Below are 24,776 nucleotides of genomic sequence, written 5' to 3'. Positions count from 1 at the left end.
AATGATGTGAATTAATTTTCCCACTGGGCTGGAACCAATCTAGTGGTGCTATCTTGGTTGTAGAAGTTTCTCTATGAAAAAGTTAAGTGGAGTGCTAGACTTTGGCTCATGGTGCTTAGGTTACTCTAACGAAGTAGGCTGTGAGCAGGGCTCTGTTCAACCTGGGTAAATTCCAAAGTAAATATTGACTAAATTTTCGAATTATATATCCAGTACACAATGAATGATCACTTTTTTAATCCAAGTGAACACGGAAGGTATAAAGATGTAGCCCGGCCGAAATGGAATATAAGGAAAAGTACGGGTTTCATCCTATGTTATCTGTTTAAATGAGCAGGAGTAGAGACAGCACCAGAGTGTTTATCACCTAGTTTCAGTCATAATATTTGTCCAAGGATGTAAAAAAAATCGCTTACCTTAACCAACATAAAATTGAATTGTCGGACATGTTTGCTCACCTGTAAGTAAGAAAAAGATACTCTAATCTAGTTGGCTATTGCTGATGAAATTTAAAACTGTTTTCTTAATCTAATCCCAATATGTGGAATAGACGATTCCCCTATCAAATCGTCTGTAAGCGGAAAATGTACTCGCAATAATACGAAAGCACTTCATGATTTTCTGTAGCGAAGAGCGTGATGGAGCTTTTTCAATCTGAAGAGCAAGATACTTTCAATCACGACCACCATAAACCGAAACATTATCTCATTCTCGTTCGAGTCTGTTTGTAGTTGAAAAGTTTACCTCATCTCCCGATTTACCTGTGCCGCCCCGTCACATCTTTTGACATTGCGGAGCACATGCTAACACCAAATCAGTAAATAAGAAAAAATCTCAAATGCATGGAAGCGATAATGTGATTAATTTGGCCAAGCTCTCGGCAGTCAACGGCGTGAAGCTCCCAAGGGGTCAAAACTGTGATGGATTTGGTGCTTTCTGCTGTATCTGGGGTTTCGCCCCACCGGGCCAACATCAAAATAAAGAAAAGCGTGTGTAGGTTAGTGGCTCTGACCGTCCACAAATGAGCCATAATCAACAATAAAAAGCTACTATATCTGCACATATGGCTCTTGGGGCTCTGATTAAAGGTAGACAGACATATTAGATAGTGCAGACGCATTAATTAAACTCGTTGAAATCATTCATCGCTAGTTTGATTTGGTAGCCAGATTGCGATGACCAGTTGCGACTCGCAAAAAAGGTCGATGAGCGCATTTCCTAAACTTAATGTGAGATATTTTTATCTGCGGTGAGAAACTGCTTGACATCTGACTTTATGGGGTATTGTGGGTATTTAATAGAATTAGATATTGCGTGTTGCCATTCAAAATGGGATTTTACATGGGAAAAAAAGACGAATGAATGAAATAAGAAATTAAGCCATTGGATAGTATAAGGTGAGATTGAATGAGAATCGAAATATGTAAATTATCAATCTAAATGGAGCGCTTTAAAAGTCTTGCTATAAATAGTGCATAAAATGGAGTTTGCGATTTGGTGGCAATAACACCCCCAACTTTTATGAAAAGAAATTCAATCATTGGCAAATTGCATCTGGCAGAAGTGAACTAATTCGGGTAAGATTTGTCACAATTTGGAACATTTTGTTAACTATAAAAGAACCTGAGCTCTGACATCGATCACGCTGGTCCCGGGACAGAGGTGAGGCAGCGTCTGATGAGTTACCTCTGCTCTGGACGAAACCGCAAGTTAAATAATTTTGGCGAAATGGGTGCTTGCCCAAGAACGAGGGGTGCGTGGACTACAGCCGTGGAAGTATGTTGCTTCCCAACTGGTCCGCCATCAAGTGCAAGCAATTCATATGAACTTTGAAAATTATATTTAACATTTCTGATTAAATTTTTTTTGCACCACATATTGAATCTCAGTTAGTACTCTCCGAAGCCGGTCTTAGTTTTGACATTTGTTGGAAAGGTGGAGAGTGCAGGGGTTGAAAGTAATGATTTCTTTCACGGACCCATTCTCAGAACCGAAAAATCTTAAGAAAATCAAGAGGCTGCCACTATATGGTTCCTAGGCTCCGAAATACCCTCCATTCTGGTATCTGTTCAAAAAAACTTAATAATAGTACTATATTACCATAATTTCTAGTAATTGACTGCGATACCCACCTTAAGTTCATCCTAGAACCGCGATTGCAGTAATATAGGCTATAATATAGCATGATCCTACCAAGTTTCGTGAAAATCGCACTATTAATAACAAAATTATAATAGGTCAAAGTTCTCACATAATATATGTATATATTACGTGATAGGCACTAATGGGATAAATGTCCACTCAAATATTTTTATAAAAGAAATACACAAACTTTTTATACCTGAAGCGTCCAGCTTCCATTATACCCAATTCGTAATGTGTATGCATATATTATATTAGTCAGACCAATCATTTTAGAGAGATATTTGCATTCGACGTCTTACATTCCAGTAAGTTTGCATAAAATCGACACCCTTGACTGATTATAAATTTAATAGTAATAGTGTGATTTCCACCCAACTTAGTGATATCATGTTTTAGTGCAATAGTGCAATATTTTGTGATTTCAGGAAGGGTAGTTTGCAAGTCAATTTCCAAAAGGTATAGTAATATACCTATTATTAATCTTCTTTGAGTAGCTATCGGTATAAACAGTGATTTGGGGCCATATAGTAGCAGCTTCACGAATAGTTGAATAGTTTCTAAACACAGGTTAGTGGAAGAAATAATCACTTTCCAGCCCCCGCACTCAGAACCACATCCAATTTTGAAAAAAACATATACCACCCTTTCGCATGTGTGAACACCCTCTCCTTAAACTTAACACTTTAACAAGTCCTTAAACTTAACACTTTAACAAGAATGCAGATACTCACTGCATCCGTGGAGGCTTGCAGTTCCCACCTTCCCACGAAGTTAAATATCAGTAGTAGTAACCGTTTCTGAGAAAAGTGTGTGTGACAGACAGGCAGACATGCAGAACTAACGCCCACAGAATACCGAAATCCTGGTGGAATAACGAAATCAATCAACTGCGTGCCGAATGCCAGCGAAAAAAAAGAAATTATCAACTCACGAATGACGAGCAGAAAACTGTGCAGAGAAAGGCCAGGTACAAAGTTTGCCCGAGAAACAAGCGGAAGGTAATTCGTGAGAGTAAACGGAGTCCCTTTAAGGGGTTAGGCCACTGCAACGGTCTAATAAATATCTGTATTTTGGGATTTTTTAGCAAGACAATGAAGTAAATGAAAATTCTGACAAAAAGGCCTTAATTGGACATGTGATGATCTGTATAAATTATTTTTTTTAAAGTCAACTCTAAGAAAAATGGCGGCTATACAGCATTTTTCGACGACGTTTTCTTTTTTGAACCTGCCATAGTTGGACCAATTCCATTCCGATTATACGCATGCATAACAAGTGAAGTACATAGAATTTTGTCCGATATATCGACTTTTGCAAAAACGACGCATTTTAAAAAAAAGTTAAAATTTTTAGAGAAAAATCGTTCGAAAATTATTTACTAAAAAAACTATACAATATACCGTAAAAATCGCAAAATATAATCCCAAATATACAGTTAAAGTTGAAAGTTAATCGGTCAAGATTTGTTCAAGTTATGACTGCGGCCAACTTACAAAATGTAGTTTCGAGAAAAACATGTTTTATGTTATCGGTATATTGGCTTCAGACAAAGAAGGGTTTCGTGAAAATTCAAAATAAAAGTATTTGCATATTTTGCTTATCTTAATTCTTTAAGTACGTTATTCTTAAGTGTTTAGAGCAGTCATTCAACAAAAAAAACAAAAGATGGGTTTTTTGAAAATGCTTCTGTGGTCGAACTCCTTAAGGAAGAAACAATTCTTAGCGTATGAGGAAACCAGAAGGCCTTTAACCCGCTCCAGGATGTAATATCTACAGATAATTCCTTGGGCATAGCGGATGAGGAGTAGTGGTTTTACTGGGTTAAAGTCTAGCATTGTGGCTTTTGATACCCTACTATAATAAACCAAACAGGCAGATAAACAACAAACTGATTTGAATTAGGTTTTGTGCCAAACAAAGCCTTATTAAAATCAGTTTGCAAAAGGAACGGCAAGACAACAAGGAACAAGCCGGAATGCCTGAAGCTGAACCCTTCGAGTATGACGGTGTTATGTTTTTATCTTGCGTGAGAAACCTTGAGTACATGACAGTTTCATTTAGTTCCCATAGTATAATAGTTATAAATTCACTTGTGCACTATTTTTGAAGTGCAATTTTTACAAACAGGGTGCTCTGGAAAGTAGTGTATCGATAACAGTCGCTTCACATTATTAGCAAGTGTGAAGAAGTTCGCCTAAAACAGATACAAATAAATTGCGAAAGCGAACGCTTTAGGTATGAAAGTTTGTGAATTTTTTATATGGTGTGGATATTTGTCCCATTTGTACCAAGTTCGTAATGCATATGCATACATTATGTGAAACTATTCACTTTAACGTGGTACTGACATTCAAAGTCTTAGATGGCGGCAAATTTACACAGAACCGACAATTTCCACCTATCATAACTTTGTTAGGAATGGTGCGATTTGCAACAAAATTTGTAAGATTATGCTTTATATTATATTATAGCCTACACTACTGCATCATTCTAGGATAAACTTAAAGGAGGTTAGCAGTCAATTAGAAAAAATAGAATAATATACCATTATTGAAGGCCAGACAGCTTGGTGGTTAGAGAACTCTCGCATGGAAGGTCGCGGTTCAAATCTCACTGATAGCAGTAGGATTTATATCGCGACTTCACGTCGAATACCAGTCGAATCAGCTGAGTCAAATCAAGGTAACAATCACGAGTAAGCGCAATGTTGACCACATTGTTTCCGACAGGGTACTGTACCATAATTCTGTAGTTTACCATTACGGTTTTGAATGGAGTTTTCTAACACACTTCAAAGCGTACTATTATTAACTTTTTTTGAGCAGATGTCGATATTGGGGGTATTTTTAGGCAAGACAACATATAGTGGCAGCTCCCTTTTTTTTATATATTTCGGTTGGGTAGCTTCTGGGCATGGGTCCGTGAGCTACTTTCCAAACCCCGCGCCCCGGCTTTTGCATCAGATGTCGGACCTAGGGCCAGCTTCGGAAAGTACTAATTCAACTTCATTTGGTGAAAACAATTTACATTCCCCTTTCGCACGCAAGTGCACTCTCTTAAACTCAACGTTGGACAATGTTACTCACTGCATACAGACAGACGGACAGATGAAGAGGCGAACATACGGATAGACGAACGGAGGGACAGAGAGGCAGACGGGCAAACAAACAGACGAAAAAGATGAGAAATTATGCTGAAATTCAAGCTGGTATACATTTATTTTTATCCAAAGGCCACAACTCATTAGCTTCTCTTCAAGCCGCTTCCGTTTCCTGTTTTCCAAAAGCAGTTTCACAATGTTCCTGGCCAAAATCATTGGCGGTGCTACTACTGGCGCTGTTGCACTAGCAATTGCACAGCCAATGAGTTTTCTTGAAGAGTAGATCCCCAAAAGCTAGCGAAGCACAGCAGAACCTTGCAGCAGAAATGGAAACTGTTTAGCAGACTACATCGAATCATGTAAAATCGACACTTACTAATCACGAATTGGGAAGAGGATGAGGGATGATGATGAAAATTCAACGTCTGATGTAGACTTTAGAATTCACAACGCCCCCAGGTAAATGCGTCAACTCCGATAAGGTAGGACATATGGCGTTGCTGGAAAGCCCGGTAAAGATCCAGGTAATCCGAACTGCAGGAGGGAGGAAATAAAAATAAATTAATAGGCAGAAGATAAGCTAAACCATCGGCAAACTATGGGAGTCAGTTTGAAGTGCATTGAAGCTTAACATACCAAGGGGGTCCTCAGAAGACCGGAGATTGGTTTCAAGGGATTCTGCCGTAATTACATAGAACAATTAAACCTGAACTTTTACATGTCTCCCAGATTAGATCAAAATTAATACCGTATCAATATACCTATAATTCGTTCTTCAAAAAACTTAAATTTTGATGAAATAAAAAAACTAAGAAGAAAATCGGGCCTTGATACGACCACTCTTGGTAGACCAATTAACGACAGGAGCTTGGTATGTTAAGGGGTGAGCTGTCTCCAACAACTAACTGCCATATTCCCATTTCTGAACTTGCAAAGAAAGAGCCTCACTCATTCGAAGTTACCTATGAAATGAAGTGGAAATAGTTACAGGAATTTGCATAAAAACCGCCACTGATGAGAATACACCTGTATTGAGAAAAATAACCGAAGATATTACAACACCTATAAAAGAATGAATTTAAAATGGGGGAGATTGTTGTCGATATTATTCTTTGCATAGATCTCATGATTACATAATTTTTAAATCTAGAGAAGAGAATTTTAATATACACAAATACAGAAATTATCTTGAATCTAAGCTGGGAAATCACCGTTTATCCAGGAAGTCCCTGTTATGCCTCCAGAAATTATTTCAGTGAACACGGAATCCATATTATGGGCAAAATTGATTGGAGAAAGTATACTGAACAACAGTAACAAAACCTCAATTTTGTTGCACAACATCGATACGAATGAATCCTATCCTATCCGGCAAACTGCCCGAAGGTTGCCATTTGCAAAGCGAGATGAGGTGAAAAAATTGATAGAGGAAATGTAGCAAAGTAAAGTTATTGCGCCATTAGCTAATCCATGAAGTTCACTAGTTGTACTTGCAAAAAAGAAGGATGGCAATACGCGATTCTGTGAAAATTTCAAGAAGTTAGACGACATAATGATGAGAGATGGGTACCCTTTGGAATCAGTGACTGTAGTACACAGTATTCTATAATAACTTGGACCTGCAACGAGGATACGGGCAAGTGGAAATCGACGAAAAGGATCGCGATAAAACTGCATTCAGCGTTGGTAGTGGATTATGCTATTTTTTGGTGATGCCTCAAGATTACGCAACGCTCCAGCAACTTTCAAAAGATAAATACAACATGTAGTAAAGGGGTTACAGTAGAAAACATACTCAATTTACCTGGCCGACATTATGGTAATGGGAAGGGTTACAACCAATTCAACATGCCAGAAGCACACTAGTTTATCACCGACTTATACCCGGCTTTGTAGACAGTGTCTAGGAAACATTCGTGGGGTAAGAATCAAGAGAAATCATTCTCGCAAGTGAAAGAACGACCTTGTATTCCGGAACGATTTTGTATTCTTGTTATGTTGGATACTGATGCAAGCAATTACGAAACTAGCGGAGTTCTGTCACAGGCTATCGATGCACAGGAAAATGGATATTTCAGCAAAATTATGTAGAAACCTGAAAGAAGCAATTGTGTCACGCGAATAAATTGTTGGCAGTATCTGAGCTAATAAAAAACTTGTTGCTTCTTTTTCGTTGGTGTAGATATTTATTCTTGAAAATAGCGATATTTCGAGAACCACTTGTTCTCTTCGTCAGTGCTAACAAGTCCTTGGACTTGAACTTGGTTTCCTATTATCTCAGATAATTAATCGTTGGAAACACCGCATAATTACACTCAGATGTTGGGAGTACCTGAATCGGAGAAACATTTCCATAAGTATCTTCATGGACGGCAAATTTATTTATGGATAGAATATGCAGCATTACGGTGGTTTCTCCAATTCAAGAATCCGATTGGACAACTAATTCGTTCGCCATTCGCTACGGGTACTCATCAGTATCGGAATATCGACCCAGCTTCATGGCACCCCCGTCTTAACAGGTACCGCTCCCATCTGGATTTGGGATGGCATACGCCTCAGGATTCTTGTTCAAGACCGGGGGAATGACTTTGTCTGGAACCGGGATGGCACCCGCCTTAGGGTTCTTGTCCAAAACCGAGGGGATGCCTTTGTATAGATTCGGTGTTTAGAAGTAACGTTTTCCAGTATCTACGGGGCTTTCTTGATCCGGAGGGCACCAAGACGTGGCAAATCTTGGTGAACGAGGGAAATTGCAGAGCTTCGGAAGGAGTGTCGCCCACCGGCAGGCATATAACGCAATGACAGACCAACCAAAAGGATACTCCACAGCACGATAAAGAGAAACAAGCTCCCTGCTGCTAGCACCTGGTCGATGAGGTGAATCAGCACCTCTGAACACTCAGTGCAAAAACTTTGTTCACTCAGTGCCGAGCAGTTTGACCATATTGTACCGATGATACTCCATGCGCATCCCACTTTTTTCTATAAAAGAGCTGAAAGCGACAGGCTTTTCTATGAAAAACAAGAAGGCGCCTGGAACCAATGGTGCCACGACAGAATTATGCAAGCTGATGTTCGAACATCGACCAGACCTACTGCTACGCGCATTGAACGGTTGCCTTAAAGACGGCATTTTTCCTTACCGATGGAAGGTGGCGAAACTTACACTGATCAGCAAAGGAAAAAGAGCTACCGTCCGCATACCAACCACTTTTATACTTGACACGACAAGGAAAATGCTAGAAAAGCTCATCAGGAGTAGACCCACCGTAGCGATACGTGCAGCCGTATCCCCAAGACAGTTAGATTTTAGAGCAGGGACATCCACATTAAATACTGTCATGCAAATCGTGGATGATTGGGGGACTGATTCCCGTTGGACTTCTTGCTGAGGAGTGTAAAACTATGTACAAGCGCATGGGAGGTGGTTGCTTGTAAAGAAAAGGGCAACGTACACTAAATGATTCTCTTGGCAAAACGAGACATCAGACAAATGAACTTCACAACTCATTGACAACTTAGCTGCCTGGCTGAACGGTGCTATTTCTTTCTAGCTTGTAAGTGAGCTTCAAGGCTTTCAGTCTTAGCTGCACAAGATCTGGAAGGTATGGTCTCCTGTGTCTTTTGCAATATAGAGGAGAGGACGCAATTTTTATGCAGTATGGATTTCAACGGCATACAACGTTACTCGGCCAATAATGTGATCCAGGTTAAGGAAAGAGTTTTTACGGAGCCCAGATCCAAAAATAAGTAGCGATAGATTGTACTAATACAAGATGACTGGGGCGCAATTTCGACGGAGAATCTTAAAAATATTTGCAAAAGATTTTCTACCGGATAAAAAATTGAGGAAAGTACACTTCTTTTTAATTCCATATTATCTAACTTAAATTTTATTCATTAAAATTAATTCGTTGGTATCTTTGGATATAGACATCGTTTCAGCTGCTTTTTGAACCGCTTGGGAGATACAGTATTCACCCCAAAACCTAATATCATTCATCCAAACACCAGCCAAAATCGTTTAATCATCGAGGACTAACTGCACAATTCGCCTGCTTCTATTAAATGCCTCAAGCCGAGATGCCAGAGCGACTGAAGAATTCCCTGTATTCAATTCTGCACTAGCTTTCAAATGTTTAAGAAAATAGAATTTCAGAATGATAAAAATGACATTTCCGATGTTCTGATGGAGGTCTGGAGTAAGCTGAAGCACATTTCAGCGGACAAGGAGCGATGGTGCGCAGGTTTGGTTGACGCACACCAATGATGGGATAATGGCAATCACTCTGACAATTCTTCTAAAGAAATAAGTTCGAATGGGGGCCACATCGTGTTGTAGTCACACCCTCTCAATATTTTAATAACGAGTCTATTAAAATAAATAAACCGATTCAATTTAGCAACACTTGCTTCCAATCAAAAATATTTATCGGAAGACAATAAATTACTTCCCAATACCATTCCAATCCTTGGCTTATTGAATTCAAATCTAAATTTTATAGTAAATGGTCACAAGGTAGGAATGTTACCGAAATGTACTTCTCACTACCTTAATTGCACTTTAATGTAGCGCCTGCAATAAACAACTTATTCTCTGCACATACTCATGGATGAATGTGCAGTCATTGCCTCCACGATTGTTCGCAATCACTGCAGTCAATGCAAGTTAAAATAAAATTAAAATATTTTGAATATTGTATGCATTTCTGCAGAAAATAACGTTGTCTGACGGCGGTTAAAGTTGTGTAGCAAGAGAACAACATGTGAATATGCAATGTTTGACGTGGATATCCGTTTTGAAATCGTACTTTTGTGAATGATTTGTTTTTTTTTTTTGGTTTTAATTTCATCATATCAATGGATAGGTAGAAAAATATTTTCCGAAAAAAGACAGGAGATTTCATAAGATACAATACACATAAAGTGGTGAGAACTGCACGTTAGAAAGATATCGCCTGAATCAAACAGGTTGGACTAGTTATTTTCCATATGAAGAAACTAAAGCTTTTAAAACAAAGATATTTAAATATCTATTAATATAATCTGCATAACTTTGCAAATTTCGTGTTTTTTTTTAATTTTTTTTTTTGTGATTTTTACTTAACAGGGAATAGTTCTACAAAATAGGACTTACAGAAATAAATCCACTGAATTCTCTTCAAATCACTGAACGCACGGAAAAACTATTGCCCACGGTAATTTGCACGTTTTTATACAAAATACCATATCCATATTATTGTTCTTATCAAATTGTGGTTTCTCTTAGAAGGAAGTGAAAATTACTATCAAATATTTAATATGGTTTCCGAACACCAAAGCGCCAGTCTCTTATCTGCATCTATTTCTTATCTAGATATTCCACAGTCAATCAAATTAAATACAAAGCAAAATTGTAGATTGGTGTCTTCAAACAAGTTTCAAGTTAGGAAGTGCATGTAATTTAGTATTATATCAAAGCTCAATGCGGAACTAGACCGCAGAAAAAAAACTGAGGCAAACTACACAATGCATTCCGTGTTTTCAAATGGATTAATAATAAATGGCTTCAATCATATTTGTGTTTTTGCTCATTTTCTGCTGCAAACATGAAAAGTTTGGTAGCTTACTTATTTTAAAAAATATCCAGGAGACCTGTTTTCAATAATTATAGAGTACTCCAGAATACTAAGTTACAAATATCATCGAATTTAATAAGAAAATCTGGAATAATAATTACGAATATCTTTAGCCTCAAAGCAGGATGGATTTCAGACAATATGGACAATACGATTCAGAGTGAAATAAAATAAAATTGCGGAGATCTGTGAAAGTGATAAAAAAACACAGGTGAGATCACGCCACCATCCTATCTAGCTCCCAGAGAAAGTTCCCACGATATTCCGACCAAAAAAGTAAATTAACCATGTTCTCAGTAAAGTCAACAGGGCAGAATGGATTCAGTCTGCCGAGAGATAAGCATTCCACTGTATTTATAGAGGAAAAGATAAACTACATGCCGAATGGCGTTCTCCCGGCGATTATCTATCTTAGTGTTATGAAGGTCCTGAGTGTTCATATGAGTAGCTGTCGCGTAGACATAATCCCCCTTCAGACACGGATTGATTTAGAGACCACAATCAGAGCCCGCGCTGACTGCCATAACTAATGGGACATACGCAAAAAACCGGGCCAACAGAATATTTTTCAGGAATTCTCTCGGAACATACGCAGTCAGAGAGCCATCTTGCTTCCCATGGAAACCTCATGAGATAACCTCCCGTGAGATTTCGTCAGATGAGACACTTCAGATGAGTCCCTTACAGACTCGGGTCTACTCGGCTTACTTGAGTATATGGGGACGACATTCCAAAATGGGTTGACTGGAATCAGTTCAATGAGAACGTACTGTTATGAAAGACCTCGTGGAAAACTAAAGACAAAATGAGGAGCTAAGCTATAATCGAGCCTCAAACCGTGATCTAACACCAATGGAGAACCTGAGCCTAGATTCAGATTCACCACTCATTCAAGTGGGAACCAATCCAGTCTTATCAGAAGCAGTCTCCTTCTTTGAACACTCCTGGCCCCAGTTCAACATTTTAGCGAACACGGAGAACCTGTGTCCGGTTAGGAAACAGCATCTGGAAGGCGAAGGCTATCAAAGCTGATTGATGGATCTTGTACGACGACACCAATCCATCCATGTATGCCGTAAAATGTTACAGCTACACTTTGCTGACGAAAGCGCGAACGCGTGGTACTGCTCTTCACTCAAAGATGAGTGCGAGGGGCACACGACTAACCCTGAAGAGAATCTCTGAACTGCCACCGTTCAAAAGTGGTTTCTCTGGGCTCCAGAAAAAACCCATAATGGTGCTGAGGTGGTAGAACACCTGGGTGTTCAGAATAACCTCAATACTTCCACTTAGATGCTGCTAAGCAGCAGAACAGGAGAAAAAAACCGGTAGATTGACAACTTTCCTTACTCTCGTCGTTGCTGGTACCGGATATTAAAAAGATACGGGAACAAACCGGTTGCCCGCTCTACTAGCAGCTTAGGACCGTTACGTTGCAAGTGTCAGCAACGGCATGTCTAGCGAATTGGTGTGTAGTTGCCAGCAGATGATGCTGAAATTAGAACGCCTGCCGGTAGGTGCAGATGCATGAAAAGCCTAGAACACCGGAGTCCCCAAATTGGATATTCCTTAAAAGTGTATGGCAGCCTAGCCTACGCCATCGCTTCATCTGGGAATCGGCCGCTTTCTTGTAGAAGGCCAATATTCTTTGAAGTAATCTTCTCTGTCAGGCGGCTACTAGTTCGCAACTTTTCTCGCTAAGAACCCAACCCCATTTCGTCATCATAGCTGCTATCGGTTGTGATTTTCGACCCTAGGTGGGAGAAATTGTCAAATTATCTATGTTTACTATTACGCAGTGATTTTATGTAGGGGCAGATAATGCCTCATTGCCAGTCATCTCGATTTGCTGTTTCAAACCTGGAGGGTCAATTTATGAAGTACTTGTTCCAGTTCGTCGCCTCAATGTTTAACCACTCTAGCTGTAATTCCATCGCCTCTTGGCGACTTATTATTCTTAAGCAAATGACTATTTCTTAAATGCTCGGTGGTGATATTATTTGTCCATCTGTCCACACGGTCGAAAATTCGATTTCCCTTTTTGTTACGGCAGCGCCAATATAAAGGTGTATATGGCTTAATTTTGCTGACTTGTTGGTAAAGCTTCCGCGCCTGTTATGGTTGCTCCCGTACTTAACGATCCACGTGCCTACGTTCTTCCATTCCGTTGATAGTCATATTTATATTCATCGTCGAACCAGTCCTTCCGACTTTTTTGGTGACTGTGGCCAAATTTGTTTGTGACCATACCAATGGTAACGTTCTTCGGGTTCGTTGTGCTGGTTGTAAAGATTATTTGTCGATGATTTCTCTCCAGGAACTTTGTTAGCTGTGATTATTGCGGCATACACTTACATGCACGGCATACATTATAGGTTTTACAAAGGACTCATGGATGGCTTCAATATTCTTTCTCACTTGATTGCCGAGTCTATAGGCCCGGGAGTCTCGTCTCGAACGCTTTTCTTTAAGAAAAAACTTCCAAAGGTAACTACGTGAAGGTGAAGATAGGGTTTTGTAGTAAAGCTATTAGCGTTGATTTAGTATGCGTTTCCAAGGTTTTATGCTCCATTATGGATACCAATCCACGTTTTTTGTTATAATACCATTTGACACAACAAGACAAATAGTTAAACTTGAGAGAGACACAACGCCCGCTCAAACTGCCCCAAACATCGACAGAGCATTTGGCATCAATTTTGCTACCAAAGCGACCATATGCATGGTCACCTCAAAAAGAAAATTGACAACCATAAACTAAAAAACACAATAGAGTCGGACCCACCGCAAAGTGTGGTTTGGAATTTGCGTCAAATCAACAAAGTTAAAAAACTGGACAACTGGATGAAAATGAAAACGAAAAGCAGTGGTTTAGTGTCCAAGTGAGGGGGTAATCCACTATACATTCAAGAAATCTGGATCGTCGATCATAGAAGAGATCTACTGTAACTAACAAGGGCAAATGATAGAAAAACTCAAGGAAAAGCAACCGAGTTTGGTCTACAGAGACACCATTGCCTTTACACAACGACGCCAAACTACACACGCTATAAATGACAGTTGCAGAAATACAGAGTTGCAATTCTCCTTCTCTTTTACCTGTCATTTTACTTTACCCCCATGAACTACAATTTTTCAAAATACGGCCAACTTGTGGATTGGATAAAAATTCGATTTCAATGATCATCAAAAGGTCCTTCTAGGAATTTATTGACAACCGCGTTGCCGGATTTTTCACCAGAATACAATATGTAAATTTACAAGCAAAATTTGTCTTCCTTCCGTAGCATTTGATACTTAACAACCCAATAATTAAGACTTAGCCATTAACGGACTAGTGAAAGCACGACTCTTCTGGAAATATTGCTGGCACGAGGCGCCAATCTGTGCTATATACTCAAACTAAAGTCTAGCCAATGGGTGAGAACCTGTCCCCGGGCAAACATTAAACTTTGAACTGAACCAAAACTTTAGAGTAGAGGGTTTTCGGAGCACCTGCAGCTAAGGACAAACTAAAGCAGCACCGATTTTACAAAGTTACAGCAAAGCCAATATAACCACCCGAGACTCGACTAAAATCATCGACCCTGACAACCATCTCACATGGCGCACGTTGCATTACAACTAAGAGTACCCGCCAAGTATGTTTCCACGTTTCCCCTTCGATATCGCGCTTGAAAGTGTCTCACCCAAGGCTCTTCCAATATCAAGACTGAACTTACTTGCCAAAGAAGTGACAGAAGAACGACCTATATCGGTTCGTACTCAATGGTAGGTAGCCTTCTTTTCTTTTTTTTATTTACTGCATTTATGAATCTACAACATAGAAACTAACAACATAGAAAATAACAAAAAGTCATCAAATCTTAGTGAACCAATTTTAATAAGATTTTGTTTTACACAAAACCTTAAAAAGAAAAACAGTCTATATCCTTCCACAGTTCAGAAATATATAGCAGTTAGCAGCCAATTATTTACATTATTTTCATGAAGGCAAAAAATGGAATTGGAATTCAGGTGATGGTATTGACTTTGGGCTGATAGATTCTGATAAGTGTATTCCTAGGGATTTCATCTCCTTATACTAAAGAACCAGACCCTGCCTAACATGGAGCGATGGCGTAGGTCAGGACGCCAGACAGCTTTCAATATCCCTAATATTGAATTGATGGACCTCGGCGCGAAACCGGGATGTCTGGAGTTCCTTATTAAGGCAGGCCTAGACCGAATACCGATTGTTGCGCCGTTGATGATGATGTTACTGAAGAATGAATACACCGTAAAAGCTTAAATAGGGGAAATATTCGTTCCGTCACTGTAAGGTTGACATGACTACACTTTCTTTCTCCAACGGGCCAACCACATGACCAGTTTGTACAGAGTATCGCCGTATAGTCAGCGAAGATAGAAGTAAATAGACGCTCATTTATTGACAAGTCTGCAGTATATATCAAGTAAAGCAGAGGTCCGAGAGAACTATCTTGGGGTACGCCGCTTTGATCTAAAATTCTCGTGAGGTGAATTTTTTTTATTAATAATAACTATACTGCAAATGAGATAGGACTCGACAAATTTTTGAGTGTTCGGTAGCTTTTCAGGCTAGACGTTGTCAAATGGTATAACTTACCTCGGAGACTAACCAGTGAACTGATGAGAAGGAATAATTTCGTTTTCGCTCAAGTTGTGATATACCTTGGATAATAGAAGTCTCTCAAATAAACTTAATAGTTTAGAAGCAGGATTATCGGTCTATAGAACGTGACCAGTGTGGGATCCCTACTTTCCTTCAGAATCATCGTTATTTGCGACTATTTTCAGTATTTTCGAAAGAAACCAACGCGTAGGACATTATTGAATATGAGAGTCACTTAAATGATTGCAGGTCTTGGCAGTTCTTCGATCATTTTGGCCATGTCGGTGGGATCAATATTATCTAAAGGCTTTGGAAACTTTATTTATTTATTTGGTCGACAATAAACGGATAATACTCCAATTACTGATTGCATATATAAAAAATGCGGAGTGTCAATATCTCTATTTTTCTGAGTGGCTAGGGATGAAGCCAGAGGGCCAAGCTGCAAGCACCTAACATTCTGGGCAGAAAGGAGTTGAAGTAGTAGAAGTGCTCCGCGAATGGAATCTCACAAACGTGGATGCGAATATTGTATTTAATTTCGGGCTGTCCATCAAACCACCACTATAAAGTTTGAAAAGGACACATGCGTCAGTCAAGAATCTTCAAGTTAACGAAAATCAAATAATCAGGACATGTCCAGTGGAAAACGTTCTTTTAAAAAATTTGGAATCGAGTAAATCTATATGGCACAGATTCAATTGCACAGCAATCAAAATTAGGGTAAGAGGACAACGCTACAGAAACGTATTCAAAGATATTTGGGACGAACGATTTAGGAATGGATATCCGTGAATTGAAAGGAATAACGAAAAGTAAAGCCGGGCATTTTGGAAGCACGACTGAATACATGGACATAATGAAAATTAATTGGAATTTGCTGTCCATCAAGATAGTAAACGGATGTCGGGGGAGTGGCCCTTGGTGAATAGCGTAAAGAGTAGCCTCTCTTGTTATTCACATCCAGAAGACAACTCCTCAATCTACTACTGATTGCGAAGTAGTCGATCTGGTTGCTTGTACGGCGTCGATCAGTTAAAACTCAACTGTCTCAATGTGCCATCAATGACGAGGCGATGGAAATTACAGAAATTCACGAACCTCCCACCATTACGGTTACAGTCGCCAAAACCGTGCTTCCCCATCAGATGCCGGAGCAAGGTGTTGTCAAATCCCCCCTTGACATTCAGATCACCCATCACGATCGCAATGTCATCTTTAAGAAGCCTCTTCTGAACTGCGTGTAATTGTTTGCAGAAAGCGTCCTTCTTCACTACATCTGCGTTGTACAATTGTGGTGTTCCTTAACCTGGACGGGAATCTTCCAGTTACAAGTCTGTCAGAAACCGGCTCCCAGGTCAGTCAGTCTACTCTTTTCTCGGTGTTAGACAAGTTCCTTGGCTTCAAACTTCACAGGACTGCTACTTACTATCCGCAGTCCAATGGGACGCTGGAACGTTGCAATCGGACACTAAAGGGCGCATTATGGGCTTGCGACGATCCGTCCTAATCATAGATTTGCCTTTCGTCCTCCTCGGCCTCCGCACAGCTTACAGAAAGGAACCGCAAGCCCCGCGGAGATGGTGTACGAGGTGAATCTGCCACTCCCCACCGACCCTGTGCTGGATATCAGAGCAGGGTTAAGTGAATCCTGCATACTGCACCTGCTTAGGGACGGCAATGAAGAGCAAACATCCTTAGAGGTTCAATGGCCCTAATGATTCATAACCCAATGTTGGGGTCCTTTACAAAGTAGAGATTAGATTAAAAAGTAACTCCTTGACTTGAAAATCGATTTAGATGTTAGGCAGGACTGAAAAGGGGGCGATACCTGCGCTCCCCGAGGTGATCTTCTACCAACGGACATATACCAAAAAGTGTAAATATTGAAGCATTTTTGCTTTTACCATGCAACGAAAAAAGAACTAATATTCAGAAGCAACTGAATCGCTAAAATTAACGATGATGTCTCTATGCCGAAAACAATACTATTGGAAGCGTAAACGTAAATATCAAATACAATAAGTCCGTTAAAAACGTTAGAGACATATGAATTTCTTTTTTTGCGTTAACGCGCCAAATTCCATCTTTTCCATTGACATAGCATCACACCTCCAAACAATTGACAATTCAACACATATTTTGAATTTCAATTGAACATCGTTATCCATTTCCAAAATAGAGTGTTATTTGAATCTTTTGACAAAACAGTCACCACACTCCCTAGCATGGCTGATTTCTTAATGCTGACTGAATCTCCCAGGCAAGCCACAAACCCGATTGCACAACGGCCAGAAAAATAGCCATAGTGGCGTCTAGAATATCCAATAAACAGCGAAATCCCGCCAATCAAGTCAAAGACCTTTAATTCAACACAATGAGTTCACCCGTTTTAAGAAATGACATAATTCAGAAGAAATGGGATTGTTATTCTAATGTAGCCATGTAGATGTTTCTTCAACGGTGGCCTTGCTTCGCCTCAGTCCGGGAATAGGGAATCAGCCGCCAGAAGGACTGGTGACTGGCACGTAGAGGAGGTGGAGGTAAAATCGATAAGCCTCCAAGTGGTAATATCGTGGAATTGATATTATTGCTTCTTGAATCCAGTTTATTAGCGACATTCATGAAGGTGTACATAAATTTATCACAAGACATTTGATTATGAAAGGCTGGTTCAGAAGTCCTTTTTGCCATAATTTCCAATGAGATGCTTCCCTTATTACACTATAGGCCCACAAGCTGTACTAACGTGTGGCAGAAATAGATATAAAAATATGAAAGCAAAAGAACAACTCTAACTCGAAATGTTATTTTAGACAATAGTGGCATGATGTCATGGATGGTTCTGCATTCAAAGATCGCTCTCTGTACCTCGCCGGAACGTCCCGTAAGCCTCAACACATCTTCGTCAGATCTAAAAATTCTGCACGTAAATCTTTGATGAATGTTCTCATTATGCAAAAGTTTTTTGCCTTATTCTATTCTCTTTAACGTCCATCTGTTTAGGTCCCGCACAAGCATGTATACAAGTATATTGTTTATTATTTATTTATGTAAATCATCCTCGAGATATTCTGAAAGATCTTTGGAGAAATCTTCCATTTCCGCAGGTTCTCGATACTTTCTTATGGCCTATTGGAAGTGCTTTTGTTTGAATCCGCACCACAAGGAGCAGAATGACGCGACGTCTAGATTCGCACTCATCAGTTAGATGAGATGAAGTGATGATCTCAATATTGAGTTCTTTTATGGTGAGAAAGTAATCTTGACCTTGTTGGGACCGATGGGAAATGAAGGAGAAACTCTTGTACTAATAAACCTATTGAATCAAGAATAGAAATAACGTGGGGAATGTCTGCATTCGTCGTCTCTGAAGCATTGAACTGAATTGACATTGGATTCGGATATTCAAATGAAAACAAATGCTGAGTAGTCAAAACATATACAGAATGAATTTCCATCACCGTTTTTTGTTAACGGAAAGGATGACCAATGAAACTTCTTGTCACCGGTAATATGGTTTTCTGCTATTTATTGAAAGCAACAATAGTCGATGCGATATTAATTCCACTTAGTTATTGAATGGATTTGGATGCAATGGAACTAAAAATCTCAGTCAGATATTTTCTGCCATTTATCATTGAACCACCCAAATTCTCGTAACAGCAGGCATGTTTCATGCATACTGTTTCTGGTAGCCCTGCCCTTAAATCAGCAGGACAGCAAACCCCTACCAGGTCTCAACTTCCAAAGAAGTGGAGCGGGTAAGGAGGACGGCTGAAGCTGCTGGCGAAATTCACGTAGTCTTGATTCCGGAGAGGGCATGGACCCTCCAAGGAACACGTGGAAGCTACGACTGAAGGTGTCATCTCCAAACGAGACGCAGGGTAAGACTCTGGCATTCTTACGAGAGAGAAGGCAAACCAAAAACTGTGCAATTTGGGGGACATGTATGTTGTTGTAACTGCAAGCAACCTCTTGAGTCAAGTGAAAAACTCCTTAGGTCAGGAAGCCGAAATCAGGAGTAACAAATGGGGGATCTCTATAATCTGCAAGCATAGAGATGAGCTCACCACGAAAGAGGAGATTCGCGGAGCCTTGAAAAAGTAATTCAACTTAATTAAAGAGGCAGCGATAAAACCGCTACAAAAAGTCTACAATGGGACAAAAACCGTCATCAGCGTGTCAGTGAAAGCAATACTCCAACTCTTGACAGCAGAGAGAGTAAGAAAAAGCTGGGTTATGCCCCGTTTTAAGGAGCAGATGGCGTTGAAATGGTGCTTTAGATCCCTTGGCTTCGGTTACATCACGAAGGCATGTTCCAGTGCGAATGACAGATCAAAGCAATACATGAGATGCGGAGCGGATATGTAAAAGGTGTGGAGCACCGGCACATTGCAGGCAACAGCCTTGCCTAGAATAAAGGAAAGCGCTACACTTATGGCAACCAGTATAAGCAAATTTCGAGGGCTCTAGGTTTTGGATGCAAGAGGACATAGCAGATGACTTTAATGCATGAGCTGCTCTTGAATCGGGCAGCCGGACAATGAATGTAAGAGGACGTGTTCTGTTTGAAGCTTTCGACAGACATAGAACACGTCGGGAAACCGGAAGTTAAACACTTCAGGAATGAAAGGTTTTGTATATTTCTTTTATAAAGAGATTTGAGTGTGCGTTTATCCCATTAGCATGTAGGATGTAAAATATGCATATATTATGTGAAAATATGCACTTTCAAGTGATATTGACATTCATAGTCTTGAATTTGCAGAGGAGCGGCAGTTTTAACCTAGTATAATTTTGTTAGTAATAGTGCGATTTTCACCAAATTTGGTAGAATCATGCTCTATGCTGTAGCCTACATTGCTGCAAATGTGATTCTAGGGTAAACTTAAGGGTGGTTTTCCTGTCAATTACTAAAAATTATAGTAATGCACTATTATTACCTTTATTTGAGCAGGTATCGGTATGGAGGGTATTTCGAAACCTAGGCACCATTTGGTGCCAATCGCACATCCGTCTCCGAGAAAAATGCGTGTGACGGACAGACAGACAGACAGACAGTAAACCGATTTTAGTAAGGTTTTGTGTTTACACAAAACCAGATCACTCAAAGGGTGCGCAAGTATGCGATGCTACAATGCCCAGAAGGGGACTTCTCCCAGTAGGCAACCCAACTACTGACGGAACAATGAAATCGCAAGTTTGCAAGTTATTAAATCTCATTGCCTTCCAACGCAAAAAATTCTGAAAAACTAAAGCTCCTGGCAAAGTCTGATGAGAAACCCAATTCGATAAACAACGTTGACGACAGGAGCTTCGTATGTTAAGGGTTAAACAGTTACAAAGTTCTACAAGCCCTTGGGGTGGGGCTTACAAGATGGTAATAAAAAAGCTGCGGAGATCACCCCAGGTGACCCATCCGCACCGTCTGGAAAAAATGTTGCCTTCTGGAAAAAAAATATTTGAGAAGCTGTGGGAAATATGTAATAGGATCGGTAATAATCAGGGCCCAGGTTTGGATAGCATCCCTAACAGAGTGTTGAAGCTAGGAGTAAAAACCTTTTCCCCAACACCCTCGAGACCTCCCCAAAAAAAGGAATATTCCCTGCTCAGTGAAAAAAACGAAAGTTGATGTTGCTTCAAAATCGCAATAAACCACCTGCAGATCCAGCATCATATCATCCGATTTGCTTGTTGGATACAATGCGCAAGATAATGAAAAGATTCAACAGGCTCTTATCCATCTTTGAAAGCAACAATGGTCAGTCGCAGCACCAATATGGGTTTCTACGCGCGCACTCTACGGTGGTTATAAAAAGCATGGTGGTAAGCAAAAGACGAACTGAATTCTGGTGGCTACTCTGTTGGCACTGGATGTCAAAAACCATTCAATTCCGCAAACTAGGGCCGAAATGAAGGCGCATAGATGTTCCTGAATATTTGGCAAGTCTGGCCAAAAATTACCTGTCAGAGAGAACGGATAAGGGTCCCCAAGTGTACATTGTCATAGCGAGGGTACAACAGGTCTCGTTTCTGGCCCCTTGTTGTGGAATCTCATATATAATGCAGTGTTCGTACTTCCCGCCCCAGAAGAGGCTATGATTGTAAGCTTAGCCGATGACCTGACTGAACCATGAAACCGAATATGAAGAACTGGAAAAGCAAAGTGAAAGTTCAAGTCAGTGAACCGGACTAAGCCGACTATCAAGTACCTGCGGGTGATAATTAACGCCAAACTGAGCTTTAGGAAGCACCTAGAGTATGCATGTCAAAATGTTGCCCAATGTCCGTGGGCCGAAATATTATATAAGATTCTTTTTAGCCGTTTTTGTGCGATCCTCCCCGCTTTAAAACGGAACAAGTCTTTGAAGGGTGCCAATATTAGGATATGGCTTAGGCGGAAACACCGAGAAACCAACTACATTACTCAATTCCACATGGAACAGTGTGATTTCTACAGGCAATATCTGCATCGCTTTGGACTGGATGATTCGCCAAATTGTCCTGTACGCAGTAGCAGACCGGAAGGTCCAAAGAATGCCCAAGGGTTGTGATGGGAAGAAGGAACCTGAATTAAGCGTTGAGAACGAACGTTAGCCCGGAGAGTATAGTTACAGAAACTTAGGTCTAAAAAGAACTGGCTTACAATTTTCTCCGCAATTGTAAAAAATACAGAACAAGCTGACAAAGGAAGTAAGCAAGAGGAAAGTTCAAAGGATAAGAAGAACGAGGGCCTAAAGGCAAGCCCACCCCGAGAAATAATACCTAAATAATGGTCCCGGAGTGGTTTTTAGGGGACGGCTTTGCAGTGAGTGGCGGGGATAAAATGTCTGCGCCTTATAAGGATGTAGTCGATTTGCATCTTACTGTTCCTACTTTAAAATATAGAAAGATGAAAGCATCGTTTAATAAACCATGTATTGACGTATAGCAGTTTGTGAATGCCGGCAATGTCGACTAACCACCGTCATTGTGTGTTTCAAACCCTTTCCACCATGGCACCAATTGCCATCTACCTTTTCACCCGCAATCATATAGTCATCCGCAGATAACTTGCAGGTCTTTGTGTCAAGCAGTTGCCAGGCACCTTACAGATCTTTGTCTCAAATGGTTGTCAGAAAACATCTTTCCCGGCATCGGATCGACCTGTGCGATTAGCTAATATAATGTTGAGCTTCAATAGTCGATTATCAAATCCCTCGACTACTTTAATGGTGTCACGATCGACTTTTTTAATGTTGTCACGGATGGCAGCTGCCAAAGTAGAGAAGTTATATATAGTAGTTTTTCGCACCATATTATCAATTCTAAGGGTGCAAATACGGATTTATTTGGCTCGGACTAATTTGGTTACGTTGCCCATGCGTCAGGAACCATTGCTCATTTCTCGGCAGCACCCGCGCCGGTCTTGCCGCATTGGCTAAGTTGAACACCCTAGAATTTCTCTTTGTTGTCGGTCAATTTTGTTTGTACATTACGAGAAAGAAAGGATATTAAAATTGCTATGTAAACGCATTGAGGAAAGTTACAATCCGTTACATTATTCTGCTCTTAAAGTCTTCACAGAATTTTGTTTTTTAGACTATAACGTACATACTAAGGACAATCGAGTTGAAAAAAAAATTTTGATCACTGGGACGACAGAAGAAAGCTGCTTTGAAGAGGAAAACAATATTCCGCTTGCTATTCCAAGGCTTAAACAAGAAGCACCGTTTTATTCTTTTTGATCAGGTCGTCATGAGACTGTCAAATGGTACAATACGCAATGTTCTTACATTCCTTCCTAGTTTTTGTTTGAAGTAATGGAAACTTAGTTCGAAGAATAAAATGGCAAAATTATTGATCAAAAGTTAAACTCATCGATTAGCTGCGCGTCCGGCGGCCAACCTTAGTGTAACAGGTACTATCAGTGTCAGCGGCAGCGGCGTGTCGACAACTGAACGATTTATTAAGTATCTCAGATCAATCCTATCGCCCTTTATTATTCTCCCTCTATTATTATGTCGAACACTTCTGTTGTATTAATGATAAAAACGAAACATTATTTACTACTCAACGAGCCTTGACTGACAAACTCCCCTCCCGCAGAATAGTAGCAGGGCGTGACGACATTACAGCTAAGTTCTAGAAAGCAAAAAGTTGGGAACCAAAATCCTGACCCGCTACAGCATAGCTCATCTAGAAATACCACGAGAAGCATCTCTCTCTTCTTACTGCGTTCTTGGACATAGAGAAGATGTTTGACAGTAAGCCCCAACAACTCATTTGGTATAGGTTGCGGCAATACATCGTTCCAAGGAAACTCGGGCACTGAGTTAAATGACCTTACCGTGATTAGAGTAGCAAATTTCGAAATGTGGCAAGTACATCAAAACCGAGTCGTATTTTTGTCGATATTCGCCAAGAAGCGGTCTTCCGGTAGTCCTTTTTATTATTGTCATGGATATTGCTTGCACAATATCCAACACATTTCTCTATGCAGTTACATTTTTCCTGGCCTCGTATATCTGAACTCATCTCGAAAAACTTTCCCAAATACAAGAGAGAGGCCTGTGAGTTAGGGTTGGAGAATACAATTAGTCTTTCCTCCTTGTCGTGAAAGGCGCCAAAAGGAATAGAAATTTCTAGGCTAGCAACCTACAAGTTTTGAAGCTTTATTATTACCGAAATGTCAACAACGCTTCGGATAGGGAGCGACCTCACGCCGAAGAACTTCGGCTATTAAAAAGTCTATTTTCGATTTCTGGGCCTACGATACTGGGACTCCGGAGAGTACTCCTTTTGCTCTGGAAAGCCGAGTGGTAGCAGACGGGAATCTGATGTCGGTTGTTTCTGACGGATATCGCAAGGTGCAATTCCTTCACCTACCGGACGAGGTTTCGGCAGACTTATAACTGTAAAATTCTTGTCCAGATTACGGAGAATCACAATTGTACAGTGCTATACCCCAATGGAGACTTCTGATATAGTAGAGAAGGATGCTTTCTATGAGCAATTAGACACAGTTCCGGAGGGGTTCCTAAAAGTGATATTGTGATCATGTTGGGTGGACATGTGATAAAGAAGCGTGATCTTGGCGACCGTAACAATAATGGTGTGAGGTTCGTGGATTTCCGCAACTTGCACCGCCTCCTCTTTGGTGCCACATTGTTCGGGCACAAAGCATACCATAAGGGCAGTTGGGTTTCAACTAACTGAAAGCGTACCAGTAATCAGATTGCCCACTATGCGATCAGCTTACAGTTATGAGTGTGGAATTGTGGAAGCAGATCGA

At 40.2% G+C, this 24,776-nt stretch overlaps 1 protein-coding gene and 1 long non-coding RNA gene across 4 annotated transcripts in view; one reads left to right on the top strand and one right to left on the bottom strand.

Annotated features, from left to right (window-relative positions):
- The window catches only part of LOC119653148, a 240,302-nt gene that overhangs the window by 175,547 nt on the left and 39,979 nt on the right, over positions 1 to 24,776 (bottom strand). Inside the window, exon 1 of one of the 3 annotated variants that reach the window (XM_038057686.1) lies at positions 417 to 458. The exons of the other annotated variants lie outside the window; for them this stretch is intronic. Coding sequence (XP_037913614.1) covers positions 417 to 448 — 32 coding nt within the window. The 5' untranslated portion in view covers positions 449 to 458. Of the gene's footprint in view, positions 1 to 416; positions 459 to 24,776 lie in introns of those variants that run through there. 3 annotated transcript variants of the gene reach the window in all.
- LOC119653150 lies at positions 47 to 10,754 on the top strand. Its single transcript, XR_005249641.1, has 3 exons — positions 47 to 177; positions 246 to 460; positions 10,359 to 10,754. It is a non-coding gene; the product is annotated as an uncharacterized LOC119653150 (long non-coding RNA).

This window comes from Hermetia illucens, chromosome 3 (genome assembly GCF_905115235.1).
Source record: "Hermetia illucens chromosome 3, iHerIll2.2.curated.20191125, whole genome shotgun sequence".
Taxonomy (NCBI): Eukaryota; Metazoa; Arthropoda; class Insecta; order Diptera; family Stratiomyidae; genus Hermetia; species Hermetia illucens.
The sequence above is the reverse complement of the archived record's forward strand: the minus strand, read 5'-3'. Positions and strand labels throughout refer to the sequence as shown.